Source organism: Phalacrocorax aristotelis, chromosome 6, assembly GCF_949628215.1.
Source record: "Phalacrocorax aristotelis chromosome 6, bGulAri2.1, whole genome shotgun sequence".
In the NCBI taxonomy this organism is placed as follows: domain Eukaryota; kingdom Metazoa; phylum Chordata; class Aves; order Suliformes; family Phalacrocoracidae; genus Phalacrocorax; species Phalacrocorax aristotelis.
In genome coordinates, this window is record NC_134281.1 from 58,586,918 (window position 1) to 58,613,755 (window position 26,838).

The following is a 26,838-nucleotide window of genomic DNA, read 5'->3' on the forward strand; positions in this document are numbered from 1 at the left end:
TTTTGTAGTATGAGGCAGCTCCCCAAAAAAACGGCTCCTAGCATGGCCAGAGCCATGAGTGGTAGCATGGCCTTTGCCAAGAGCATGAGCCATGCTTCCACGGAAACGTGACAAGGAATCAGAAGTTCAACGTTTCAAGTTTAATATCTTTTCTTCAGGAAATTAAAATCAGATTACAAACACTGAATGCAGTGTGGGGTTTTATTCGGGATATTTTGGGAAGAAGAGCAAAGGGAATGGAGTAGGAAAGTCCACTATATTTTATGTTGTAAAAACACAAAAGTGATTCTTTGCTTTTCATGTCTTCTGACAGTCCTCTTGGTTCTTATAGCAGTAGAAAGTACCACACTAAAATAACTGTACTCTACAGGATGTGAGAAAGAGTCAAGCTAATTGCAAACTCATTAAGAAAAAGTGTGCCACCCCCCCAGCCCCAGAAGACAGATGCTGTAGAGTACTATACTATTCCAAAGGCCAAATATCTGTATTTTAATAAGTTAGAAGAAATCCAGATATAGAAGCCATAGAGTCATTGAAATGTTAACAAGTTAATATATTTTAAACCAAATATAACACAGTGTACACATAAAAACCATTTAATACAAAGTGAAAACCATTAGATGCACCTACTAATGCAGATTTTTGGTTATTTCCAGCTCTTGCGCTGAAACTTGGAAACAATGCTCTTCATTTCAGTCACACCAGGTTAAGTAGTGAAACTGATCTATAGCAAGCATATCACACTGCCTTTTCATTTACCTGGGAGAGACAGCACCACTGCAACTGAGTCTCTCCAGAAGGGCATCCAAACGAAGCACGCTGCGCACATTTGCCCCACTCACTAAGCTATACAAGAAACCACATGTGGATTGATTGCTGCTTCTGAATAGTAAAGCTCAGTAAGTGCATCCTTGCTGTACAAAAAAAAAATATAAAAATTAAAGTGACAACAGAAAACTGGCAACAGATAACCACGTCTGCCTAAAATATACACATATGATACATAATTATGGGCCATGCTGCCCAATACGTAAGTTTGTTCAGGAGCAAAGCTTTAATTGCACAGATTAGAAAACTGAACAAATGCTTTTACAGAGCAAAGCACAAGCTTTGGTTTATGCTTAGACAGTGAACATTAAACCTTCCATTTTTATTATAACATCTATTATGAAAAATGGCTCCTTTCACTGCTACATGCAATAGTTGCTTCTCTGTGAATAAGCACTCCATTCCATACAATGAAATGAAGCTCAGTGTCTTACTCCATGAACCCACTAGCTGTATCTAGACTGGGAATGCATTAAATCTTTATGAAAAGCTACTGAATTACAAAAAGTTTTCCTTATTTCCATCACGATTCCCCAGCCCTCCCCCCATTTTTAAAATGCTGCATATATAAAAATAATTCCAATATGGCACAAAAGTGGGATTCTCAAGGGAAGGCAAAGGATAAAGGGAAGCCTCCACTGGCAACATCAACAAATTGCATACAGTTGAAGAGGAATTTGCACCCTATACGAAATGAGCTTCCCTGTGTTCCAGTTCTTGGATCCTTTTTGGTCTCAGTCTCTGGTAAGTAGGCTTCAGATCTGTGGGGTGAATATCCTCTGAGCTAGTCTTTTGTTCATCTGTGTTTTGTTCAGGATCACCTGATGGAAGTGCAGAGCTCACTGCCACTTTCACAGTATTATCCTGGTGAAGCACAGAGCTAGTACTGGCTGGTGCACAAGCTTTAGCAGAAGAACCCTCTTCACTTTGTTTTGATTTGTTAGAGGGTGGTTTATAAAACGTCCCTGGGGGTGGTTGCAATGTTCTCGGTGCCCTGAAGGCAGCAAGAGGATTAGCATCAGGACCATTCCCTTCTGTTGCTGTCCTTCCTGACCAGACAGGAACTGAATATGGCTTACTAGGAAGAATGGCATTAGCTGAGTTGTTACCAGTGCTGCCTGATGAAGATAAGGCACCTGCAGTTCCACTCTCAAGCGCTCGGTTCTCCTGGGGCACATTAGTCATGATCATTGCTGTCCTTGCTGTAATATCATACTGCTTATATTGCTTGTCCCAAGTTTTTCGCAGCGTCTGGGTGTCATAACAAGGACGTTTGCAGCAGGTATTAACAGCAGGGAGTGCCTTCACCTCTGAAACTTCTTCAATAGTAGGGCTCCTGCCAAGCTTCTCTGGACTTACTGCCCCTGCATTTCGTGAATTTCTTTCGTTCAAAACACACTGAGGAAGTATTCGGTCTACAGGTAGGCTCACAGGGCGACTAGCCGGTTTTGTCCTTGGAACCCGCAATGGAACTTTGGTAATCTGGCGGTTAGGTTTTGCAGGAAGTAAGTTAATTTTACAGCTATCTTCGCCTAGAGAAACAAATGAATCATTGTTTCTCTCTGAAGCTGGACTCAGAGCATCACCTAGAAACACACAAATAGATGTGACTGGATCTTTGCACCAAATATAAAGAGAAGTTAGCAAGACTTTTGCCAGCAGAATATGACCTTTATTAATGATCCCTTGACAGCTGGTATTTTAATAGGGTAACAATTTTTAGGTATACCTTGTATATATAGGAGAAGTATTCTACTCTAACCAAATGTTAGCATTTCAATAATTACCGTACAGATATAACCAAGTATGTGTAAAACACATACTGTACAGATATAGCCAAGGAAGACACTAAGGAGAAAAGAGGCAGACACGCTACACTTTTTTTGGCTGGTGCTTTCCCATCCTTGAATATTTTCAATTTTAATATGTTTCAGAATGTTGTACTGTTAATGTACAGGACATGACTGAACTGGTAACACCAGCTGAAAATCACTATAATTAAAAGGGATCATGTATAGTTACTTCTAAATGAAAGTAGATGAAATCATACCTACATTAAAACAAACCACTGTAAGAGCACAAGCAGATAAACAGGAAAAAAGTCTTATAGAAGATTTATAGTTAAGATTAGCAAACCTGACTCTTTTGGAGCAGAAATATTAATATCCGAAATGCTGGTAGCTGATGATTCCGTCAGAGAATTACTCTTCCCAGAGCCTTCTGGTTTGGTTCCAGAGGGTGGCAATGATACGCATTCTGGGGGAAAACAACGGTCAAAACATGTTAATTGCTGGATATTGGTTTGCAGCATCATAGTGGATTTCAGAAATCCACAGTCACAGTGTTAATTATCTTTGTTTTTTAAAAAGGCAGAAACCAAAACTCTGTTGTATTCTCTTACCAAATACTTTAAGCTCTGATTCCAAACACGGGTTTCTTGAAAGCCTTTAGAAAGATTTAATTCACTGTTCCTCTTATAAACAGTACATCAAGCAGTGACAAGCAGGTTTTATCAGTTGCTTCTGCCTAAACTGAAGAACTGCATGCACTATAATCCAATACATCCATGACTGCTTATTCACCCACCCCAAGACTTAATAAAAGCACACTAACCAGTTACAGATGTATCTACTTGTTCTTTTTTATTCTTGCTATTGTTCGATTCCAAAAACAATGCAGCTGTTTCTGTAGCTCTGCCTTCACTTGGAGCTATCAGAATACCCTGTTAACAGAAGTCATAGCAAAAGTAAATGAGAACTCAAGAGGAAAGGTACTCCTTAACAAAAAATCCTACAAAGATTTAATAGAAGTGTGCTCTGAACACCGCAGCATTTGAGACAGAACTTGAGATGGCACAGGTAACATCACAGCAGCGCAAGAAATGTCACTCACTTCCTTTACAGCAACGAACGACTTCCTCTGCTGCTGCGGCTCCCTCTCTTCTGCTGATGAAGCAACTCTGACTGTAATGGAAGTTTCTTCAGACTGAGATGTGCTCAGAAGTGGTTTTAATGAAACATCAAATATCTTTTCATAGTATGTTATGAGCAGCTCCACTACCCGGGCCTGGTAAGGGTAATCCACAAGTGACGACAAAGAAACAGTAGCATCTGTTTGACGTGGCCTGATCAGAGTTGGGCCAAATATTATGCCGAGGTTGCTGGCTGACATTTTGTTTTCATCAGACTGTTCTGTAACCCTGCATAAAAAAACACCCCAAAACCAAACCCCAAGAGTTAGAGGGGTTTACTACTTCAGAAATATTTGAGATATTAAAATATTACCTTACGTCTAAAGAGGCTAAAACACAAACTGAAGGTGAGTTTGCAGGCAGGCAGAATGGTTAACTTTATTTGTGGCTCTCTGGCATTTCTGGGGTTGGGGAAAAGAATGTCTCTCTCGCTCCAAGTAATAATACAGCTGTGGCCCAATATTACCCATTTTTATTGGTAGTCATCAGCTTGGTACATCCTCATCACGCATGATCATTCAGTCCAGCATTTGGAGGACAAGGAAGTGAAATGTAACCGGAGAATTGTTATTAACAGATATGATTCAAGTTTCAATTTTCTCTTACCAACAGCGACCAAATCACTGCCCCATCTGGGTCATATCCTGATTTAAATCACACCTAGGTCCCTGCAGCTGCCACTAGTTACCACTTGCTGAACCCAATGCTAGTAGAGAATAAAGAATAATGGAGCTCAACACTTTCCCTCCTTTCTTTCTGTTTCACATTCTTATCTCACCTCAGAATTCATTACATTGGAAAACGAAACAGCAACAGAACAATGTCTTCTAAGGCATCTGTGACTTCTTCCTCTATAGTCATCAAAAGGGCACTAGAGCTTCCTAGTACGCAGCACATAGCAGTTTACTTTTTAACATCAGTTTGCATGTCAAGTCTTTTCTCACCTGTGAAGGTGTCCAATAAGGTACTGAAGAGTATTATAGTTTGGTACAGGCAGTTGTTTCAGCAGATCTTTAATTTTAATGATGATCCTATTCAGCTCAATACAGATTGACTGTCTTGTCTTTGATTTGGGGCTAGCTTGTTTAGCATCCAATTCTTCATTAACATTCTGGCTTTCTTTTGCAAGTCCAATGAACTCATTGTAAAGCCGAAACAAAATCAAGGGTTCTGGAAGCTGGAGAAGTAAGAACATTTCAGAAACCTATCTGAACATTTCAGAAACAAGCCTGAATTTTAACTTCATTCCCTTCCTGTTTTCTTCAAACTTTGTCTGGCCTAGCATCTTTTCTTAGAAGATGACATTGTTTAATCCTTGTTCATTAGCTCAAAACAGAATTCATCAAATCCAAGCCCAGGTAACATAAACACTCCTCCCTACACATTCCTCCAGAAATCTTTTGCTAGACCTTTCCTGCAACAGCTTCAAGACCGAGCATTTATCAATACAGATAGACTTCAAGAAAGCGATTGCTACAAGGGAGAGGCTGTCACACTGCATATGTACAAATACCATGATAAACAGAACAGTTAGTTATTTTTCCAGTCTTTGATAGTGTATTATATACGATATCAAATTTGGTCCATATTCCATTTTTTTAAAATTGTATTTTAGGCCACATATTAGTTTTTAGTTATGATTTAAGTATTCTCTCAGTATGAAAATGAATGTTAGTAATTTTAAAAAATTACAAAAAAAACCCCAAAAACCTCAGACCTGACCCAGCTATTTGCATTCCCCCAGCTTAGATAAAAGCAAAAAGTAGGAAGAATAGATAAAACTCAAAATAATTAGTTTTAATTATTAGTCTCAAATAGGGTTTAACTCAGGATCCCGTCTAAACATGTCTTAACTGCATGTTTCTAGCTCTGTTCCTGCATTTAAAACAAGGTTTAGCTAAAACCCACACCAACAGATCAGCTACAAAGGAAGTAGTAAGATCAGAAGAAAATGTTATTTGAATTGGTTTTTTTATTATGAGCCCTATTCAAAATACAGTATAATAATTCAAAATACTGGTACCCCAGTATGATGTATATAACATGCTACCTTTTCCCTTGAATAAGCAGGCGGAGTACACCTTTGTATTTTTTCAAAAGCACTTAAATTAGTGGTGACCATCACAGGATTGGAATGGTCAAATGGCCACCTCTGACAGCCAGCGCAAGGACAAGGACAGGACCATGCAGCTAAGGATTATTCTTCTCAGGGTTAATAAGTTTTCAGACTCAGTAATTTCCCTGGGCAACATCCCAGCCTCGTTTTTTCAGATACGTACTGAAACTGTTTTGAAAAACTCAATCATGAAGCTTTAAAGCTCCAATTTTGAAAGAAAAATATGGATAATGCCTCCATAATGAGCACATCATGACCCTTATGAGTGTTTCATGAAATTTTTGTTAGCATATATTAACAACAATATTAGTGTCTCTCTCTGTGAGGAGGCAAGAATATGGGAATGTTCTGAACTTCACATAAGAAAGGCAAATTCAGTAACCGGAAAGGTTTTAGAAATAAAAGCTTCACTACAAGTGGATAAACAAAAGCTTGTTCTGCTTATGGCACTAATATTTAAAGAGACATTATGTCCATGTGGAATACAGATTGTAATACCAGCAGTCAGCGATCTCACAGCTTTCCCTGCTTCTGTCACGGGCATCATGTGAAAATAAAGAAGCCTGCAAATATACAAGGCACTCTAATCTTCTGCTGCAGGACTGCTGAAAAGGAATCTTTTTTCCTCTCGTACTGCAAAATTATGCGACGCTACTTTGGTTTTTCCATCTGACCTCTCAGGTACATACCTGGCGGAGATACAGCTTGAGAACATTGCTGATATCATGTGCATAGAGTTCTGAGAGCTCGACCAAATCCTTCCCGTTTTCAAAAGCTTGACAAAGCTTTTCAACTCTTGATTTGGCTCCATTCACACGATAGATGCCCTGAAATTAAAAGACCAGCACAAATCTATTTTAATTTGAAAGGCAAGTGTAAAACACAAATGATATCAACAGTAAGGCATTAACATCTTAAGATTTTTTTTTTTTTTCCAAAATTGTTCATACTTAAGTTTTGTAAACAAACTTGAGCATACCTTGACATTCAGTGCTCTGCTTTCAATTTCTGACGTACACTTTTTGATGATGAAAGGAATGCCATCAGGAACATTTTTAGCAGCTTGGGCAAATTCCACTCCAAACAAGTGAAGCCTTCCATGAAGTTTTTTGTGCCCACATTGAATAGCTAAAGTCTCTAAACATTTTTTATGGCATGCAAGTGAACACTACAGGGGAAAAAAAAAAAGCACATGGTTTGATACAATCTGACACCATAAGAAATATCTCTGCTGTTTGTCATACCATATGTGAGCAAAAGGGAAGATTTATTAGTCTGTTGTGCTCACGCTTTGAGTTCATGATGATTCTACAAGCCACAAAGCTTGTATTTTTTTATACAGAAAAATAATGCAAGTTTCCAAAACTCCTGACTTAACGTAAATCCCAAGCAGCAATTTAAACTACTTTTCAACTTACCTCCTCACATTCAGCTCCATGAAACACCACTAAGCTGTCACATTCTCTGCATTTAGATGGAGCTCTCAGCTTTCGGAGTTTGTGTGTTTGTGCTGCTTTGGACATATTAGCATTTCTAAAAGGTCCTGGAGAATTTGCAGTTTCAGATGTCAGATCATTTAAACCTGGAGAGAATTTCTCTGTTACAGTCATTCTAATATCTACTATTGGGACAGGGTATTTATTTTGATTTTTTAGAACCCTGCTGCAGAACACAGAATTCTCTAAGTAATAGCAACTATCAAAGTAATCAAAAACAGTTCAATCACAAGGAAGCAAAACAATGCTACAGTTTATGTAATGGACACATTAACTACCAAGTAATGTTACATAAAAGTAGAATCAAAGAATCAGTTTTACATTTTTAAGTATTTCAGTTTTCTCCTATATTAATGGCCCATGAAAATGTTAGGACATTTAATTCCAACTGCCCTGCATGTTCATGCAAATTTCATTCTGTATTTCAAAATCCAGTACTAGAGGATGAAAGGTGACATTGTGGTTTGGCCTGTAGTGTTTCTGAAATACTTAAAAAATAATACTTTGCAGCAGGGAAAAGTTAACACACACTCAGAGCAGAACCCATATAAAATAAAAGAATCACCGATTCTCAGTCTCTTATGATAACATCAAAATAGTTTCTAGAGGATTCTAAACCAGAGTAGCAACTGGTGCTTTCTGTGACCTTTTTTCACACCAAGTGACTTAAAAGGCTATCAACAAAACTCTGTGAACCAAAATCCTTTGTTTTACAGATAAAAACTTAAAACTAACTCATGCAGTTAGTTGCCCAGAAAGCTTCTTAAAAGCTCAAGTATTGATTAAACAATACCACTACAAGTGAAATTTGTATTCATGAACATGTTACCATGCTTTAAGTTTGGATCTAGATTAGTATTGTTAACTACAGGCTCATTCCTAGAAGGCAAGTATACGTTTAGGAAATAAGGACTAACTAAAGAATTTCCTAAAGGCTTTACTGAGCAAGTGCCACTGACCAAGTTTGTAAGTACTGCAGACATCCCATAGAACTATTTCTGATAATCCAGTTATTCAGGTTTCAGTACCTGTGGCAACATTGTCTTTATACAGTCAAAATTCACTTGAAAGTTAGAAATGGTCTGGGCAAGACATTACCAAACTTGCTTATCTGAGTTGAAAAGGGTAAAATCTCAGTTATTACCCTAAACATTTGGATCCACTTTTTTTCCAATTTGCCAATTACCAACTCTCCATATCTGCGCATTTCACTTCAAAGTTTAGAAGTGATCTCGCATACCTCAGCGCCACGCAGCCAATTTTAAATGCAGAAGTCTGGAGGGAATGGTTAGTGGATCATTTATGTTTACCTCAGGAGGGTGAAGACACTAGAAATGTTCAAAGGCTGCCTATATAGTTAATCTAAATGTATGAAGGCAATTCTGCACCACTTCACTAAAATGACCTGAACATTATTCTTCAGCTCTCAGCCTCAAGCGGATACACACTGTATTGAAAAACAACGCTGCTGGTAATCACAGCATTGTTAATGTACTTTTCTTAAGCACATTAAAAAGAAAAACCACACCCTACAACAAAAAGCATCTTCTGGGGACTCAAGGTATGGAAGCGACATTACCACAGTCTGAAGGAGATGGTGGCTCCCTTTCATCAAGATCATCTGCAGACGACATAGTACCGGTGGAGGGTGTTCGGGGAAGTCGTCTTTTAAAATCCCCTAGCAGGTGAGAAACATTTGCAGGATGCCATAAGTATCAGTTCTACCCAACTGCTCATTTTCATTATAGGCTACGTCCAACACTTGCTAAACTAACAGCGATGTCTTCATTAATGTAAAAGAGTCCAAATAAAAGACTTCAAATTAGTATAGCAGTGCGTGTAGCAGTACCTGGGCTAGCAGATGGAGAATCCATGGATCGTGACTCGCTGCTTCCCCCTGCACTTTCAGAATCACTGCACATTCCTCCACTCTGGTTGCCCACTGACCATGATCTGAATGGTGGCGGCCCCCGCATTGCTTTTAGAAAGAAAATCCACAAATTCCAAATGTCAAAGACAAAATTACATTCTTTTCTTTTTAAAGACTAATTATGATTATATTCAAAACAGGAAAATATTGCGAAAGTTACACAAACATGCAATATAGTGAAAAAACCTACAGCATATGTTCCTGTAAAAGCTTCACAACATAAGAAAATGAGTTTCAGAAAATTGCCAATCATGCTTTTGCAAAAGACCTGAAATCAACGTAGTATTTACAAAACAACGGATTTTAAATTGATGAAGTTAACCAAAATAGTTCAGTACATGAGCTTGACAGTACTTGCTCTTTGAATTGCATCTGACCTTTCTTGTCCAAGAATCTAGGTACACATACAGGCAGTTTTCCATTTGTCCTTATGCTCAAGTACATAACTGTTTTTATAGGCTGCGAACTGTAAAATCCATTTTTTAAAACCCCTTCAGTGCTACATTTCTGACAGTGAGACATCAAGGACCTAGTTTTTTTTCTGGTATTTTTATTTAGAGACTAAACTCCAGATGAAATCCTGAAGAAGTACCTGGGATATCCATGCTGCTGGAAGATCTCGTGTCTCCAATCTTTTGAGAACGATGATATACTGGGCTTCCCACATCATCTAATGGCTGAGCAGGAAAATCTCCTGAACACTGAGATAAGTTCCCATGTGATGTATGGACGCTGTTGGTTGATTGCTTATTAAACACCCTTCAGAAAGAAGAAAGTATTTTGAAGAGTGAATAACATAGAATTAAATGAAAAGCAACGTTTTGTTGTTGTTATGGTTTATTTTTTTTTAATCTCTGGGCACTAAAAATGCTTCATTTAATTGCTCTTCATTAACATACACATTTGACATGTAACTATTAAAGCCCAAATTACAATAATAAAATGAATAAAATTATATATATTATATACAGCATGTATATATTATATTATTTAATATATAAAAATATTAAAAAGGAGAAAGGTGATAATTTATTTTTAATTAAATGTGCAATTTCCCAGTGTTTCTCCCCCCACTCCCCATAGATCAGCTTTTCCACATCTCTGCAAGGTATTACAACCATTATTTTGCAGACTTTGAGGAAACAGCTAATCTGTTAATCTAAAAAAAGACCAGAATAATTCAGAGGCTATTGCATCCTACTTTAATGCTTTCCTGCAAAGGATTCCTGCAAAGGATATAAACACATAGGTGTTCAAACACTGTGCTTTCAAGAAAGCACAGAAAATATATTTAAGCTGTCCGAGAGCTTACAGTCAGCCCATTGTGAAAATCTGCTCTCAAGAGCACCCTGTGGGCAAAATGGCCTGCTAGCCAAGCTTAGCAGTCAGGAAACTGTTCTTTCATCAGTTCTACCCAATCCAGCTGAAGGAAATACAGACTTAAAAATTTGCGTTTGTCCAAGCTACTGTCCCTTGAATAAATGCAGACCTAAACAATAAAAACGATCACTTCAAGAACATGAAGAATCACAAGGCTATGACAAAGAAAACAAAAGGTGGGGAGAGGGGAGGAGAAAAAAACACAGTCCCATAAATCTTAAGCAGTAAATAGCTGGGAGAGCACACAAAGCATTTGAAATTTCATGCTCATCAGTTTCTCAGGGAGCTGCGTAGTTAAATCCCCCTCAGTCAAAGTTTATGAGTGTAGCCTAAATCAGTCTTAAAAGGCAGGAAATTTACAGACAAGAACTAAGAATCTCAGCTTTAACTTTGAATTTCCTGGCTTTTGTTGGTAGAAGTCTGACTCAAGCGTTAGGGGTTTTTTTTGTATTTAGTTTCCTTTTGAAAGACGATGACGACACTTTCCTGTAGAACTGTGAAACACAGATTGGAATGGATATTCTGGTGCTTTAGTGCCAAGATGACTATTTCACAAGTTAAAAGTGGAAAAGCATTTGAAATATTGACAAGTTGTCATCTTTTTGTCTTGTGGTCTTTACTTCCACATTAGCTTTAATAGATTAACAGTAAAAACTACTGTTTCACACATGTTGGAAAAAACATAATTAAGTTGTAACATAGGGACATGTGGACTCTCAACTTTTTTTAGTCACATTGCACGAGACAGAAATCGAGCAATTCTTCCTGGCAAAAAGTTGCCAGACGTAAACAACATGAAAAAAGGTACTGTAGCAGCAAGGCCTGCAGAAGAGGAAAACTACCTCCTCAGACTTCCTAAACCAATTATCAAATACTACTGCCACACCACACTACAGAGTTCAAAACTTCTATTTTTCATATTAACCAGTATCTACATTAAAACAGTAACAAGTCAATTCTTGCACAACAATTGTCGATGTTTTAGTTAAGCCTTATTTCACAAAATGATATTCTGCTTTGGAATTTAAAGTCAGGTTTTAATGTCAACATTCTGTAAAATCCAGCAAAAGATGAGTTAAAGAAACAGAATAGTAAACGCCAGGATTCAGTTAATTCCTCCCAAAAATATTGTTTTACTGTTAAACACGTGTGTCTAGCATTTAATTCTAAACCAAGCAAATGCCACCTGCAGTTTGGGACTCACCCGTCAACCTGGGAGCGCTGGGTTTCAAAAGAACCTGATTCAATAGGAACACCTTCCTTTGGCAAGCTTTTCACAAACTCTGAATACTGCTGACCGGGGTCATAGAGTTTGGCACTCTCACAGAGGGACTGGCAATTGACTGGAAGAGATACAACCTGAGCGTGCTGCAGCTGGAACAGGTTAACTGTTGCCTGTTGGAAGACAAAAAAATTTCAGTATTTGTAGATTATTTACTAGATATTTCACTTGCACGTTGCTCAACCCAAATTAATATCCCAACAGAAAATTATTTAAACAATAAGACTAGAAATATTCTAGAAAAATAGTCACATTTGTAGGAACAGACTTTGTGCAAAATTCCCAAAAGTCAACGGCAAAAACTTCAGCTGTAGTATAGATACTAGTATCCCTCTTCTTTTTGGGTTACTGAATCCTCCAAGCAGCAAAGGCAATTCCAGTGATCAGCCCAAAAGGGGAAACCAAGATGAACAGCAAGGTTTTTTGCTACCAAAAAGGCATTTTTCATGCTCTGGAGGGAATTTAATCACCATTACAACAATGAAGTAGTTAGAGTTCCAAACCCCGGTGAGCTCCTCATCACGTTAAGACAAGAAGTGGACAAAACTCCTTGTCCCAACAGAATAGATTAACGAAACATAATTTTTTTGTTAAATTACATAAAACTTCTAAAATACTTTATCACAAGGCAGAGACCAGGGAAGGGGACACTGCATGGCTGCTTCTTCAGCTGTGGGGTTCCAAAGTAGTTAGCAATCTAGATATACTTGAACTGACAAGTTTGTCTAAGCTTCCTACTGGTCTTACGGGTTGGCTTTTAGCTTGCTTGGGGGGTGGGCTGTGTATGCATTTGGTATTTTATTTTCCTTCCCTGCCCCTGCATCAAGTTGTCATCATCTCACCTAAAAGTATACATCTATTGGCATAAGGCACTCTTAAATTTTTTTTTTTTTTCCAAAAACTGTGTATGTAGATACACTGGTTTGACAAACCTTTGCTTATTTACATGCATTAAATTGATAAATTAGTCGGAATGGATCCAGCCATAATTGAGGCTGTCACCAAGATTAGGAGGCTTCATGCTGCAGTGTGTTAGTGTCCACTCTGTGCTCGAGCCCAACATCTTTGTTAATACAGTAATGAACATAATGGGAATGGGAGCCTGTACTCTTAAGCAATGGAGTAACGCTGCTGCCATCAACGTTCTTAGATTTTACGAGACACTGTAGTCAGGGTTCTTGCAAGGCAACAGCTCATAAACACACCCCCCCCCCTTTTTTAAAACTCTTAACAGAAAGAGAACACCACAAACATATTAGAAGTTTACCTTCTTTTTCTATTGGCTTGACCTCTGTCCTTTGAAAACTTTCTATGTTAAGCAGTTAATGCTACAGATAGGGCTTTCTCTTAGGCACAGATATATAAATGTTGTTAAGACTAACATATTTTAAAAAGCATGCTTACAGCTTTAAGAGTAAGATCACACTGGTAAATAAGCTCCCGAAGCTGTGTTAAGACATCACTTTTAAAGCTTTCCAAATCATTTCTTTTTTCTTCCACCTCTGCCATGCTTGCCTTATAGTGTTCATTGGCCTCTTCAGCCTAGAGAAAACACAAGTATAAAGGGTTGATGGACTACAGGCCTTGATACTAGAAGCAAGTAAAAAAAAAAACACGCAAGATGCTTGTAATTGGAGATTCCCATTTCGGGTAAAAGCCCAAAAGAGCATAGCATGATTACAATTAAGCGTTATGAACAGAACGCTTATTCACATGCTCCCATTGGGAAAGCATGAGTGAAACCAGCATAAGCTTCACTTTAAAGGCAAGGAGCAAAAACCTCTTACTTTTTGAAGAGCTTCCTCTTCTAGCCTTCGTTTTTTTTCCAGTTGCTTGCTGAAATCTTTCACAAAGCTTCCACTTGAACTAAGATGTTCCTCCTCAGCACGCGCAGTGCAGGATTTTGCCTTTTCATACTCATCTTGACGCTGTGTATACAGCACCTTTGCTTTTCTTAGAGCAGCTTCTAGCTCTTGCTGCAGAATGCAACAGAAGAAAAAAAGCAAAAGAATTAATGATTTTAATTTTCCAGTTATTTGATGTGATGTTTGAAGAGGTTGTTATGCACAGGTCTGCACGCCGTGGTTCGAAGTACCGAGTCATAGAAAGATAACCTCTTACAAATAGAAGTATGTCACAAAATTGATAGTTACATACTTCATCCAATAAACCCTATAGATTCCACATGGGAATTTAAGTGCAGAACAGCCTAGATTGAAAGTTTCATCCTTTTGAAGAATATTAGATTGAACACTGCTAGATATGAAAGAAATACCAACCATTTTTTTCTGTTCACGCTGCCAAAGCTCCTTGATATCTTTCCTTTGTCTATCCAATTCATTTTTCCTTCCGAGAAGAGGCTAGATAGGAAACATTAATAGAGTACATAAATGTTTATAAGCTGCATGTTTGTTCTTTTGAATAGTCTGTGCTGTTATTAAAAACCTAAACAATATCTTGGTCTTTTTCTTTAAGCTTACCTGCACAAATTTGTTAGTCTGGAGAGCAGCAGCTGTTTGTTGCCAAAGTTGATTGTTCTCAATATCATTTTGAAAAGCATTAATGAATATTGATTGGAATGGCATATAATCCTAAAATTACACACAACAAAACATTAATGTTCTCGGTAAGGTAGAGGTATGCTGACATTCTAAATGTCCGTATAATTGAACTAGATTTTCAATTAAATTTAGTAAGGTATTTACATGTGTGTGGAAGTTAGAGTTAGGTATGAACGTAGAAAATGCCTAATTTCTCAGCGATGTTTCATTTTACTAGGAAAACACTCAGAAGTCTGCAAGTCCAAATCACAAAGCATACAAGGTATTAGGAAAAAAGCATATTGTAAAAACTGTACAGCTACTCTGCATTTTCAACAAAAATAAATGTATATATCCAAATTTCCATAGGAGAGGGAAAGACATAAAATACAACAGATATTTTAACCTGTTATTTACAGTAGAAATCAATTCTGTATCAACTTGAAAATCCACTCCTCAACAGCCCCAAAGTTTCACTTTTGGGCAAAGCACCCAATACATATTTAGAACTTTAAAATAAAGCCCCTAAGATGTACTCACCTGATGTCCAACAACAGCTTTAGCAGTTTCAGCCATTTTTGCTAAGTTTTTAGCACACTCCACTTCTGTTAAAAAAATTCACAGTTAATGTTTACACTGACAGTTGTACCACACGCTAAATGCTTTTCACATTCTTCCCCAGAGAGGCTACAGAGGTGACCACCTTCACTTTGCTACAGGCCTTTAATTATAGGAAATGTGTAACAGTTCTGTCCACTTCAGTGGAACAGCTACTAATTTAGAAATCACATTATTGACAGTCTGCAGCACAGAGCCCTGACAACAGATTTAATTTTATCATGACAAAGCTGATTAAATGCCAGAAAGAGCGACTCACCCAAGCTAAGCTTTTTTTCTACCCATGCGACTACATCCTTGGTATATTTTGACCATGCTTTAGCATAGGACAGGGCCGATTCAATTCCGCTGTCGTTTCTTAGGAGCATGCTATCAACCTCCTCTGCTCGAAGATGTCCTGAAAAAAAACAAACAAGTGAGTTTTAGACATGACCACACACTGAGAGCAAAGCTAGTATTAGCCAACTGTGAATGCTTAAGCAGCTCTGATCTTGAGTTGGTCTTTAATGCTAGTTGACTCTAAACAGGACTGACAGAGGTTTTAGAACAAATTAAAGGGTCATCATATTTTATCTGGAGTAGTCATATGGTCAGCATAACTTTAAGAAAGTGACCCAACAAAGCGCCAAACATTTGATGACATACAGAAGCGCTTCAGGCCTTGGTTCTTTTTCCCCCATCCAAAAAGCAACCCAGGTTGGTTATTCACAAAAGCACAGAACCTCTGCAGTAGAAATTTTTTTGCAGTGAAGTTTTAATGGCAACATAGGTGTAAAAACGTGACCAAGCAACCTATTAATACCATTTTAGAAGACGAAAACACAGATACAGAATTGTGTTTATTAATATTAAATGAATTACCTACCTTGAATATCATCCCTTTCATGCAGTGAACCCCCAGACTCCACAGAAAGATTCTCAAAAGACTGGTGCACAAGAAACAAAACATGAAGTTAGCGAAGAAAAGCTCTCATTGGAACTGACAACCTAACAAAATAAATGGCATCATCTGCCCCTTACTTTCTTTTGCAGATGAAGCAACAAACTGCTGTAATCCCCTCTCATCTAAGGCACAATACCTTCTAAGCTCCCATAGCTGTCGATCGAGACATAGTAAATAGCAAATAATCATTATATACCTTTAAATCGATGATCTTGAAAGGCCATGATGAAAGAGTTAACTGTTTAACAAATCAGGTTGATATTTAAGCGACCTTCAGCTTTTCTTAGATCCCCACCTATCTTTTAAAAAGCATTTCATGCAGACCTAATGTCTTAGACATGTAACAGATACCATTCCACGAGCCAGTAGAATCCTGTATTTCTTCCTCAAGGGAATAAAGTTATTATTTCTCCTAAATTACTTGCAGGTGTGCACTGTAGGCACAACAGCTGACTAGTAACACTTGCTAATGAAGCCCTGACAATCAGTACAACCTGACAGAATTTAATCCAATAATAAAAGGAATTTAGGAAAAGATTTCATCCCTACCTTTGTCCTCATGCTGCATTTTGCTACCCCTTTAACTGTGCAAGTTGAACTATCTGTAGGACTGTGCCTTAAACCAGGCCACTGAACAAATTTAAACGAATGAAAAATTGACCTAGTAACAACCACCCCCTTTTAAAACAAACAAACAAACCCAACACAACCCTACATCATTTTAAATGAATACATTACTCTTGAACACTCAGAAGCAGAGAGAAGGCAGAGGACAAAAGGCCCTTTTGCAGCTATTTCTCAGCCTAAGCGTTACAAGAACAGCTTGTTTCCATTTTAGAGTTTAGTGCTGTTTTAGTTTCAGACTTAAAGCTAAAATGGAGCACGGTAACAATGATGCAAGTAGTTCTTTTTCATTTCTTTTTTTTTTAAAAAAAACATAAATGGAAACTGATCATAAATGACAGAAATCCTTCAACAATCATTGTTTACTTCACAGCAAAAGCAGCTTTTCCACATACCAAAACACACAAGGTATTAATCATCAGTTATATTGAACAGAACCAAAATACAGTCTCAAGAACAGCTCGATTCCTGACAAAATGGAATACTAATACAATTGCTGTCTAGTAAGAGAGTTTCAGTAAATTGGAAGGGCTTTTTCAGAACAGGTGGGAAATCCATCCAAAGCTGTCTGTCAACCAAACGGTTAAACAAAAACCTGAATTTAGAGATGCATCAATATTCAGTTGCACAGAAAGCCTGAACATTCCTAGGTTTAGTTCTGATTCAGGTATGAAGTATTACTGTCTTCATGTAGATTTTAAAGTGATATACAGTTGTTAGGGAAGAACAAATAAGAAGAGAAAAAAGCCCATACTTTGTATTAACTCAGGAGGCATTTACAAGTTTTGGTCCTAAAAATGATTTCCCATTCTGTAAGGCCTAAATCATTTCAGTCCTGAGAACTGTTCACTCCTTTCCAGTGATTCAGGCAGCTAATCAATGCTCATTCACCCCACTACAAACATGTAATACCACATATTTTAAAAGCAAGCACATGGACAACTACTTTTACTTATGTCCTGTCTTTGAAAATTTAATCCTTCTCCTTTATCATGCGATGTAGATCTGAGAGCATCGAATAGCATTCAAATAGCTTGTTGAGTAATGAAAGGTCAGACATGCCTGTCTCGTCTCTTCCAATGTATTCTAAAGCTCTTCTGTTTTTAATTAAGAAATATCTTTGCTTCCACCTTGTACTTCTGGTTGTTCTCATTTTAGCCCTTGTAGTACAATTACATTTGCTAAGAGGGGGTACACATATCATTTAACTTAAGCTTCCAAGTGGAATGCCTGAACTAAAGAATGTAGACTCCCCTGCAGTCAGGACAAGCAAGATCAGCCCCCTCCTGCCCTCACCTTAGAGCAATCACCAACAGCTTGGTTAGGGAGGTCCCTAACTTAACAGGCAATTAAAATCTCTCTCCTTAATTAACCCTCAAAGCATTTACATGTTAAATTCTACCAAAATGTTATGTTCTAATCTTTTTAGGATACAGCTAAGCTGCTGTGTTCAACCACTGAATGTACACATCTACAGGAATGAAAACAGTTAATACAGCTACTTAAATACTTTGCGTTTAACTCCTCCTAACACTCAGCTCTTAGTCAGCCTCCACATTGCTCTCTGAATTGCAAATCAAGGTGAAAGGCTTCATCTGTTAAATGTGTATTTATTTGCCTGAATGAAAATGCACTTAAAGACAGATTTCCAAGAAGTTGAACCATATTATCCTACCTCCTCCAAAACTGATAATTGTTCCCTTCCACATTAGGAAAAGCAAATGACACTACAGAAAAGGGCTTTTGAATATAAGCTGGTGACTTCTGGAGTGTCTAAAATAGAATTCCTTCTTCATTTTGCTATATTCTAATTTCCCCTTGGTCTTCCCCCACCCCCATGTCCAGAAGAATGATTTTTAGCCAAACATTCACTTCACAATACAATATATGGGACCATCTTGTTCCATAGGAATACATTTTTGCATTGCAAAAACATTACAAGATTAAAATGCTGACAAATTCAGCACCTTCCTTCTGCTGGTGAACCGATTAGCTGAAAGAGTACTTGTTCAAATCACCTCATTTCAGTTACATGAGATGCTGGCTTCTATGTTATTTTATTTCATCCTTTTTATCAGCAACCTAATCACCTGATTCTAAGTCTGCTCCACCAGTTTTCCGAGTGCCCTCCTTCCCCTCCGTCTTGTTTGCGAAGGTGAGTTTTGTAGCAGCTACAGTAGAACTTCTGTGATCATCCATCATTCTCACATGTGTTATCATAGCGAAAATCTAAAAAGACTACTTCTCAGCTGTAGCTGCGCAGCATTGCTACAATCAAGCCATGTGAAGGAATGAAGTAGGTTTCAACAGAGTCTTTAAAAACCCCCACAATCTAAAATTGTTGTCCCTGCTACAACTTCACTTGTCATACATACCAATTACCAACTGCATTTTCCTTGCACGTAACTTTTAATTTGACTTGATTTACTTGAAAGTCTGCTTCTAGATACACAAAAAATCAGAACAGATTTTTGTACTGCACATTTTAAAATTTCACCTTCAAAGTTTTTGAAGGGAGTTTAAAACGCTAACATTTTTCTTTGACTACCTACAAGTTGACAGTGCTATTTTAGTTCTTTTAGTTAATTGTTGTTGAAACAGCTACAGAACAAACTGGGCTTTGGAAGAAGAAAAGGTTATTTTGTAATGAGTATTAGTTGAACCTTTAGCTTCTAGGTCTATTCTAACTACTCGAGTGTGAAAATCATTCAAGTATCTTACTTCTAAGGATTTAGTTCTTAACCAATTAAAAAATCTTAAACACAGTTGCAGCAGGTTATCATTTATATATTTGAACACTAGTCCCTTTGAGTCATCCCTGGCATTTAGAACATTCAGTATCTGAACCCTTGAATGCATTTTTTTCATAGGTTTCATCTTGTTTTAACACTCCGAAGACTCTAAGTGTCCCAGCCACATGTTGCACATAGTTTTCATTTCCACTTAAATCTCCCTTAAAAGATATTCCGTACTCCAAGAGAACGTGTTTAGCCTACCCGACTTCTCCGAGATACAGGAAGTCCCAATGACGAGCCATTGTCTACATCTCCCATAAGGAAGTCTGAAACACTGCCAGAAAAACAAATAATCATGTTACTTCATTACTTTACCTCACCAAGCAATTTCAGATCACTGAGAACAAAAATTCAGATTGCGTTTCTAATATCCTTTAAAAGTTCTGATAACGATTTTTATCTTACGTTCTCTCCAATTTCTCTACCGTCATCGTCTTCCTTGTTAAGAAAAAACAAACACCCAAAGCAGTAAAATTGTTGTGGATATGGTTAATTTAAATTAGTTTATCAGCTAATATTTGTCCAAAAGAAAACTAAACTTTTTGTGGTCGTTTAGTCTTCATTTGATTGAGCACCACTGTGCTCCTTAAAAACTTCTGGATTCCAACTTACACGTTTCCAAAGGTGAATGCCAATGTTTCAATGGAAGAAAAGATTTCACTGAAGAGTTCTCGTTTGTTTTCTTCATTAACTTCTTTGAAGTTCACCGCTTCGGGGAAAAAAAAGGAAAACCAAAGGGTGAGAGGTGGGGTCAATCAAGCAAGTTTACTAGGCCTAAAGGCAAATTTTATACACAAAAAGTCTCCTACAGAACAAGCGACATTACACTTTCCTGAACAATTGGTGAAACAGTTCTAGAGAAGATTAGTAAGAGAGTAAAGACGAAAGGAAAGAAATTAACACAATCCAGATGCTTCCCATGCTGAAATCAGATTACTCTCTCACTTCCTACACGTTCCCACCTCAGCAGCCGCTTTGTGTGGGAACATGATGGTAATGCGAGGGGAAGAGAAACACAGTCATTTACCAGCGAGAGTCAAATCACGCAGCAGCACCACCACAAAGCAGCTCACAACTGCCATCAAAATATTTCAAAACATGTTTCTTTTCTGGGTAGATGTTTCCGAAGTCAAGACAGGAGCAGTAGTTTATGGGGGTGCTCCGCCCCCCCAAACTGTACGTGATCCTGTCTATGTATCCAGAACACAGGATTTCTGGCTTGAGTGCAAACAGAAAGCTATCAAAAGGTAGTGTCCATCGCAAAACCCTTTAATAGCTCTACAGTCTGGCAAAAGCCCCTCACTTTTGCATGTTAAAAGTGAGGAAGAAACTCAGCATAACTATTGTTGTTCCAAAATAGAAAAAGGAGCGTTCCTGGACAAATTAGATGGTTTAAACTGGTGATCAAGTATTTATCCACTCAACACTAAGCCTTTAACATGCTTCAATGACAAACTGGAATAATGAGACAAGAAGAATGAATCATCGAGACTTTCTGTGAACAACTACTGGACATGGGGGAGGAGGGAGAAAGGAGAATACAAAAAGCACAATCATTTTTGCCTGTTTCCAGCTTAACTTGATCATTGGTGACCGGGCAATTTTTTTTAGAGAATTTGTGTATATGCCTCTGAGCCGATGCTGAGCCCTCTGGATGGAAGTTTTCCCAATTTTATATTGCAAGAAGTGACAATTTCACATTAGTATTTATTTTTTAAAAGTTTTAATTTTTTAAGCGATGCAGTATTCTTAATTATCTAGATGCCTAAGTTACACTTACACTCATCAGTTTCGGAGATACTGCGGTGACACACAATACAGCTATTTGCCCCACTCACCACTTCTTGCAAGACCTGTGATAATGTTAATTTATGTATCCTCCTTACATTTCAAGTAGAAATATGGAAATAACGGACCTCAATGACTTCTAGAAGTAGCAAAAATTAAGTCACAGTAATACGCTGCCCATCCTATACACATTTTCTTAGCAAATTAAAGTAACAGACTTCAATCTTAAGTATTCAAACTTCCTGCCAGGTGCCTAAACACTAATGTGTAACAAACAAAGAAAGTACAGTAATCTGCTCTCCCATTAGACTTCCTTTGTGAAAGGAAAAGTTTTTAACCAGTAAATTAACACAGTTGAATCCATTCATTTTTACACAGCTGCCAAAAGGCCTGATCAACATTTTTATAACAATTATTCCTATGCAAAGCTATTACGGAAAATATGTATTCTTCTCATGGGCTATTTTCACAATTACTTACAGATCTGGAAGAATGTGTTGTAATAAGCCTACAGCAAAAAAAAATCGCCATGTATTACAAAAATATTAACCGTCTGTTGCCACAGCTCACTGCTAAATTAAGGCTTCTCCTACCTCTTCATTCTTCTACGCTTCGTAATTACATTAAAAAAAATGCCTCTGACACCTTTGTTTGAAATGAGACTCAGTAAAGCTCATAGATGATCGTTTTAACAACTCTGTAAATATTAGTGGATTTTTTATTTTTTTTAAATTCAGATTAGTTGAAAACCTCAGCTTTCCAGAGCTAATGCTGCTTATAAATCTAAACTTTGCCTTCCAAACCATTAAGCATCAACAGTTACTGCAAGATCTATTGATTACCAGCCACTAATGACTGGAAAAATCATTTGAGTGCCGGCATGAAATGCAAACTGCTTCAAAATTAAAAGGACCCAACAAAAACTCTCTATACATTCAAAGCACTTACCACTGAAACATTTGTATATCCATTAGCTGCAGCGTCTTCAGAGAAAGAGCACTTCTTTCACTTTGCTAATGAGACATTAATATAGATAGCCTCTCCCTAAAGAAATGCCGTCTCTTTCGCTCTGCCTTCCTGTTGCAGGGCAAGTTAAGCTTTACACTTTATACACCAGAGAAATCCTTTCTTTTCAGTATCCATCACAAATGGAGTAACCAACCTCAACCTTTTCAGAATTACCACTTCCCCAAAAAAAGGTTAGTCCAAACTCTTAGTAACTCAGTGAAATACAAACAGCTTTCTTCTAGCTTACTACCACTGGAATGTTGATGTACTTAACATCAACTTTAAAGCATGCACGCTCTTTCCCCAGGACATCCTGACTGCACACAATAGCTACTGACAACAATGAACTATAGTAATCTTTCCATGTCTGGAAATGACAGCTATCTATAGTTGTAAAGATTTCAAAGCAGGTATACAACTTTACAGCACTTTTAAGTAAGACTTCAGATGGCACATAATGAACTTTAAAAAAAGATCATATGATGGCAATACATTAAAATCCGGAATCCAGTAACTGAAATGCAAGCCTAGCTTGCATGAAAGTGGATCTGTAGTTCCAAAGCTAGCAAAGCTGTCTACAAACTGAGGTGGGTTTGGCAACCTCCTCAAAATGCTGCAAGACACTGCCAAGTTTCAACTCTTGGGTTATGCCATCAAACGCTTTCCGAATCAAGCACACAACAGGCTGGGGAACCAGCAACAGCCATGGAATTTTGGAAACCAGAATCCCAGAAGCTGAAGCAGGGCCTGAGGACGTGAGCAATGCTTCTGAAACTACAGCTGTCAGCTGTCAAGACCAAAGCGGAACCAGGGCCTTTAAAAGATGATGCTTAGACAGCTCACTGCAACCACAGCATAGCACACAAGGTTCTACGATGCTCTCTTGTACCCTTCCAGTCAAATCAAGACAGCGCAGCCCAGGAAACCCAGGGGACACAGCCATGCCGGAGTCTGCAGGAGTTTCCTTGCTTCCTGCTCCCCCCTCCCCACAGACACGTGCAGGACTGGCAGCAACAAAGCTACCTTGCCAGCTGTCTGCAGAGCCTGGACAAGCCTAAACTACACCAGCTCACAGAATTTACTCTGCGGGACAATCTTCTCATACCCCATAGACAGATAACACCATTTATTTCCTTAGACAGGAATCCATCTTCATTCCATACTTTACTACCTGACTTTTAAGCAGTAAGCAACTGGCTGACTTGTTGGAACTGAATACCTTTGCAACCAATTTTCTGTCCTTGAACTCCCAACAATGCTTTCAAGAACCTTTCAGAACTATTTCAAAAGCAAAACCACCACCCAAGCAACCAAAAACCCAACCAAGACCAAAACCTACTTCCCTCTCCCAAAAAGACAACTTGTAATACTTATTACCTCACATCTTTTAAAAAATGTGTTTAAAAAAAAAAAAAGAATAAAGTACTAGTATGCAGATTAGAAAGGAAGAGGAGGAGAATTCTTGGGATCTCAGAGCTAGAGAGGACCAGCAGGCTGGCTGTCCAGGCCCCACTGTTCTACTTTTAGTTTTCTGTGCCTGTACTTACTACCAAGCTTGGCAGCCTCCTCAGCTCTAGCTGGACACCAACAAGTCAAGTTTGAGGAACTCTTTCCTACTCCCTCCATAATAAATTTTTTTTCTGAATGTGGTGCTTGAGGATATGGTTTAGTGGTGGACTTGGCAGTGATAGGTTAGCAGTTGGACTCGATGATCTTAAGGGTCTTTTCCAACCTTAACGATTCTATGATTCTACATCACAGATACACCAACAAAACTGAAATTACCTTGCTAGAGGTATTTAACTTTGATGCAGAACCATTAGGGAAAAAAAAAAATACCTAGAAGGGAACTTCTACAAGACAAGTGCTATTTTCAGCTTTACCAGGAATCTGCATTCAATCTAGTGATTCAGTTAAGCCAGAAGGTGCAATTTTGAGCAAGAGAACAGTATAAACTTGAACTCAGCATGGGATCAGGAGAACCATGTACTCTGGGGACATCAACTATTTAAAGACATTAAGTGGAGAAATAACAACTGAGTATGATTGTGTGCCAGACTGGGAAGTGACTTCCAGAAATAGGAGTCTAAACAGGTTCCAGGCAAGACGCTTCACTAAGTCTCAATTCTTCCACATCAAGCGAGGGGCCATTTAAAAGATATGCTTTACAAAGCACTTGAGTAAGCACGTATAACTAGTAGGGTCCAGGCAAAGAGGCCTGGTGAACCATGTCATGTCCAAGATATAACCAGAGAAATGAAGGGTTTTTTCACCTACATTTTCCTCCAGCCTCAGTCTAAGATGGTAAAAGACTCTCATCATCTGTTCTGCCAAACATCATTTGCCATGGCAAGATTAAGGTAACATGCTATAGCTAGTTTTTCCTTCAATCTGTCCAAACTGAAAAGCATTAGACATCCAAAGCAGAGCTACAAGCACATTCATGTAATTCCCACCGAAGGATCTGAGAAATAGCTGAGAAGCTTGATGGACGGGCACAAGCACTAATTTTTGCTAGCATTCAAAATACTCCCACTCACAATAATTTGAAGAGGATGGTCTGTCTGCACTGGACATTCATTACATTTAAATCACAGTGCAACTTGTCATACTTAGGACGACACTTGGCAAACCAGAGTCACTGATAGGCTCTGGTTTCAAAGTTACTGTGATTTCATTAAGAGCAAAGACAGCCATTTGTTAAAATAACCATTTGCCTGTTCCATGAAATTCCAAATACAAACTAGATTTGAAACCCTGGCATTATGCAAAGATTGAAAAAGGTCTTTCTAGAACATAAGCCAGTTATGCTTCTATTTCTGAAGGGGAGAGGAACAACCCCACATGTAAATTCCAGCTTGTTTCTATTTCATCCTTTCCTAAATAAACAGCAGAAATTTTCCGTGCCAGGTTAATCTTCTTCCTAGTCATAAATCTGACTACAGATACAGAGTGCTTCCGTGTCTTTTTATAGTTCTGTCCTCCAATGACAAGAAACAGATGAGTCAGATTAACTTTTTTCATAATGTCACACTAACACAGGCTGGGAAGACAGAGGAAAAAGGATACTGGTTCTGTCTTACCAGCTCCTCACATTCTTGTAGCTTCCTGTTTATTCAAAAGTTACATCTCTTCTAATGAAATAACTGCAGCTGAAATCCTGTGAACCTATGTGTTACTGACAGGCCCCTGTAAGCAAACTTGAGGTCTGATATGCTTACAATTCACCACAACATGCTGTATTTTTAACTTCAGCTTCCTCAGCTCCAGTTGTACACTTCAGTTTGAATACAAACACGGAGGAATATGATCCTCACACAAAAACCAGCTGTAAAAACTAAACAGGTGCTAAACTGACTTCACATTTACCACAGGTTATGCTGGGGGCAGGCAGACCACTTTAATACAGCAAGGGTTTTGGTGTTCTCAGAGAAGTAGGACCAAAGTACCGGTTGCAAAGAGGTGAAGCCCCCTGACTCCCCGTATCCATCTCCAGGCGCATGAGGAATGCAATACATGGCTGAGCAAACTGATAGGCATACTGAAGTCTTCACATGAAAGCACATATTTGTATCAAAGGCTACAAGTACTGAGGCAGGACTGACGGAGACCACCTTCTATAGGGCGATCTGGAGCTCCTTTTCCTTGCGAGGCCAGGTCACACAGCGCTGGATCACAGGAACAACGGTTCGCCGTAAAGTGAGCTTGTGTTTGCTTTAACCAAACAATCAGTTTATGCCAGCCGCTCCGTTCTAGGCCCAGAATGTACGCTGCTTCTGCGGCAGATGAATAACTCATGGAGAAATTAGTGAGAATGCTATGAACAGCGATGGCATGCCATAACCTTTCATTCCATCAGAAAACACTTTTTATCTATTTATTCAAGCTGGAAGAACACACTTGTATCAGATCAGCACTGTGCACAACATCATCACTGTACTTTGGATCCTGTAGCAGGAGACCTAAAGTTAAGTTTTCAGTACTGTCAAACCATTGCCAATGAGAAAATTATTCACAGAGTAACATAACCAAGTGGGGGAAAAAGTCAAAACCTGAGCTTAGTTCCACCTCAAGGACAGAGACTGTTACCACAACAAAAATCAATCCTTTCATGCCTTTTTTTCCTTGAGTGGTTTCTCAACATACAAGATTATATTTGAGATAGTTCAGGTGAGCTATGGCTGAATGCAGACTTTTCAGATGTACCTAAAGTATGGTCTTACAGCTTGAGCCGCTTGAGCACATTTGACAGAAAACCAGAAGACATGACTGTACTGCTTCTGTTTCACGAGGCATTCTTACAAAATAGGGAGGAGTAACTTTCAAAATTCTGTAATTATACAATATGCACAGTGCTTTCCTAACAGGAGTTTTTCTTTCAATATAGAAAATAACGCAATCCCTCCGTGACTGCAGCTCCTCAAACTCAATATATGTGAACTCTACAGTGAGTGAACTCTACAATGCAAATGTTAGTAGTTAATTTCAAGTACAAACGTATTTATTATATGAATAAAAT

The 26,838-nt window shown here is 38.3% G+C and overlaps 1 protein-coding gene across 5 annotated transcripts in view; it reads right to left on the minus strand.

The window, feature by feature from the left end:
* Positions 1-529: 529 nt before the first annotated feature.
* Positions 530-26,838, minus strand: part of ARHGAP29 (Rho GTPase activating protein 29) — a 52,778-nt gene continuing 26,469 nt past the window's right edge. Inside the window, exons 1-22 of one of the 5 annotated variants that reach the window (XM_075098160.1) lie at positions 22,260-22,573; positions 20,136-20,232; positions 19,725-19,797; positions 16,027-16,087; positions 15,421-15,558; positions 15,084-15,148; positions 14,484-14,594; positions 14,283-14,363; positions 13,791-13,979; positions 13,408-13,545; positions 11,926-12,116; positions 9,934-10,100; positions 9,261-9,389; positions 8,991-9,089; positions 7,334-7,497; positions 6,895-7,083; positions 6,605-6,742; positions 4,744-4,976; positions 3,721-4,027; positions 3,442-3,550; positions 2,965-3,084; positions 530-2,414 (exon numbers count right to left, since the gene is read on the minus strand). In XM_075098160.1, coding sequence (XP_074954261.1) covers positions 1,513-2,414; positions 2,965-3,084; positions 3,442-3,550; positions 3,721-4,027; positions 4,744-4,976; positions 6,605-6,742; positions 6,895-7,083; positions 7,334-7,497; positions 8,991-9,089; positions 9,261-9,389; positions 9,934-10,100; positions 11,926-12,116; positions 13,408-13,545; positions 13,791-13,979; positions 14,283-14,363; positions 14,484-14,594; positions 15,084-15,148; positions 15,421-15,558; positions 16,027-16,087; positions 19,725-19,781 — 3,588 coding nt within the window. In that variant the 5' untranslated portion in view covers positions 19,782-19,797; positions 20,136-20,232; positions 22,260-22,573 and the 3' untranslated portion in view covers positions 530-1,512. Of the gene's footprint in view, positions 2,415-2,964; positions 3,085-3,441; positions 3,551-3,720; positions 4,028-4,743; positions 4,977-6,604; positions 6,743-6,894; positions 7,084-7,333; positions 7,498-8,990; positions 9,090-9,260; positions 9,390-9,933; positions 10,101-11,925; positions 12,117-13,407; positions 13,546-13,790; positions 13,980-14,282; positions 14,364-14,483; positions 14,595-15,083; positions 15,149-15,420; positions 15,559-16,026; positions 16,088-19,724; positions 19,798-20,135; positions 20,233-22,259; positions 22,574-26,838 lie in introns of those variants that run through there. The other 4 variants (XM_075098157.1, XM_075098158.1, XM_075098159.1 and 1 more) reach the window with 4 other exon arrangements.